General features: G+C 33.0%; 1 protein-coding gene across 1 annotated transcript; it reads right to left on the reverse strand.

Moving 5' to 3' along the window:
• Positions 1-1,458: 1,458 nt before the first annotated feature.
• Positions 1,459-2,227, reverse strand: LOC112904203 (hsp90 co-chaperone Cdc37-like). Its single transcript, XM_025973656.1, has 2 exons — positions 1,977-2,227; positions 1,459-1,704 (listed from the first exon to the last, which is right to left on the reverse strand). The coding sequence occupies exons 1-2, from the start codon at positions 2,007-2,009 to the stop codon at positions 1,459-1,461; spliced, it is 279 nt and encodes a 92-aa protein (XP_025829441.1). The 5' UTR covers positions 2,010-2,227.
• Between the last annotated feature and the right edge of the window lie 206 nt (positions 2,228-2,433).

Genomic DNA, 2,433 nt, shown 5'->3' on the forward strand with positions numbered 1-2,433 from the left:
GTGCGCCTGAAGGAAGCCTCGGAGTTGCTAACAGAAGTGGTTGGATAAATGCTGACATATTTGTTTTAGTATTAAAGCACATTCAGAAACACACACTGACCTCTAAGGAGCATCCGATTTTACTATTATGTGACAATCACGAAAGTCATATCAGCTTACAGGCTATAACATATGCTCGAGATAATGGCATCAGTTTTGTGTCTTTTCACCCGCACACAAGTCATCGATTGTAGCTTTAGACGTTAGAGTGTTCGGCCCATTCAAGGCAAAGTTGAAAATAGCGTTCAATAACTGGCATATATCGAATCCTGGCAAAACAATCAACATTTATAATATACCTAAACTGGTGAAACTTGCACATTTCGAATCTTTTACTCCAAAAAATATTACAAGTGGATTTGAAAAGTCAGGTATACGGCCGTTTAATGAAATGGCCTTTACTGATGAAGATTTCGCTCCCATTAACCCTCCACCTCTGCGGCTGAGACACAATCTGAGCCGAGTGCTTATCTTCCCATAACACCAGAAGTCATAAGACCTTATCCTACAGCTGTCAGGAAGAGAGACACTAATAAAGGAAAAAAACTGGGTAAATCCTGTATATATACAAATCAGGGATGTAACGGATGTAGTTTTATCGGAACCGAAGGCGGAGTCGGAGTTTTTAAATTTGCTTTATCGGAGTCGGAATCGGAGTCGGAATCAGAGTCGGAGGCAGAGTCGGAGGCAGGGTCAGAAGTGGTGGCATGAGAGAGAATTTTTATTTAAGGACAAATAAAACATTATTTCGCCAAATTTTTTTCATTTCAATTTTCAATTATAAAATAAAACACAAACAATGAAAAAAAATTTTCATATTTCCAAATAAACAAGAAATTAAAATAAATGAATTTAAACCCAAACTACCCAAAGTAGCATATCACATTATATTAAATGAACAAAAGCATTAAAACAAATTAAATCAAATGAATTGACTCCAAAAATAGTGTATTATACTTTACGAACAAAAGCTTTGAAGCTTTGTCTCCGTCCAATCTATTTCTTAACGAGTCACTAAAAAGTTCTTCGCTCACTACCGAGCCTGGTGGCCACGACAAATATTGGTTGGCAATTGATTGGGGGGCTGGAATTTTGTATTTCCATTTACTTTCCACCACAATAACGGATCATTACTAATACTTATACGTTTTTCATTATTGAACTCATTTAGTATACTTTTCATTACAACAAATTTGTCAAGAACTGAACATTTTTCACGTGGTATTATCATCGTCTTCATCACTATTTAACAATATATTCGACAAAACTGTTTGGACATTACTATGGCTAGCTTCTGCTGGTAATTCCATTCTTGCCCGTTTTTCTACAGGAACGGCAATATTGTCAGCCTCGTTTTTAGATGTATCTGCATCAAATAGTGACATTATTTCTGTTTCAATCTTCTCTTTAACCACTTCATTAAAAAANTTCCAGCTCCATTAACTGCTTTTTTAGATCCTCTACACTAGCATTTCCTGATTTCTCTGCTTCTAACAATTTAGATTTCACTTCATTGTATTTTTTTTCATGTTCTTTCTTTTTCTTTTCAAATTCTTCCATTTCTTTCTGCCTTTCTGCCATTCTTTCCACTCTTGCTTGATGTCTCCATCGAAATAATGAAGGTGTATCAATGTTTGGATGGGTTTCATCTTCATCGTCTGAAATCTTTCAAGAATAATTATTATAAATGCAACCTTTAGAAGCTTTAAATTAATAGGATATTAAGAAAATCTTAAGGAAATAGAATGTAATTAATTTTATTGGTTATGTTCAAAATATGCAATATTTGATACATTTATCTTGGCTTTGCTGGAACTTTCGGCTAATGTATAATACATTTTATTAGTTAATTTTAGCCATCAGTTATCCTCAGATAATATAAATTGGTAAAAGTAAAAAGTTGTTTTAAATTTTATCAGTTTAAAACTTGTACTTACTTCAATATCTTTCCATTTACTGTAATCGACCATCTTCCTATTAATACTGTACACAGCACAAATAATTTCTTTCAATTTCTAGTTAATTTTGTACAAAATAACTTTTTCATTGACTTGTAAAACTTCTAACACGACTGTTGTTAACGTTCCAGACCATTCCGTTGACAAATGAACTACTTCACCATTCCACTAATAAACATTCAGTAAATTTTTTGATCTAAAAACTGAAAAACTTAAAATATTCGATCTAAAATCATTTACTATTAATTATTCAAAGTCTTAACGTTGATTAGAAATTCATGATACAACAAAACGACAATTCTTGTTAATTAATTAACATAATTAATCATGGCCAATGTATGTGAGAAATGCAAAAGAAGTTTTGGAGCGAATAGTCTCATAATACCATGTACAGTATGCTTCAAGCTCTATCATGGTACAGCTGAATGTACTGACT

Source organism: Agrilus planipennis, unplaced genomic scaffold (assembly GCF_000699045.2).
Source record: "Agrilus planipennis isolate EAB-ADULT unplaced genomic scaffold, Apla_2.0 scaffold58, whole genome shotgun sequence".
Lineage (NCBI taxonomy): Eukaryota > Metazoa > Arthropoda > Insecta > Coleoptera > Buprestidae > Agrilus > Agrilus planipennis.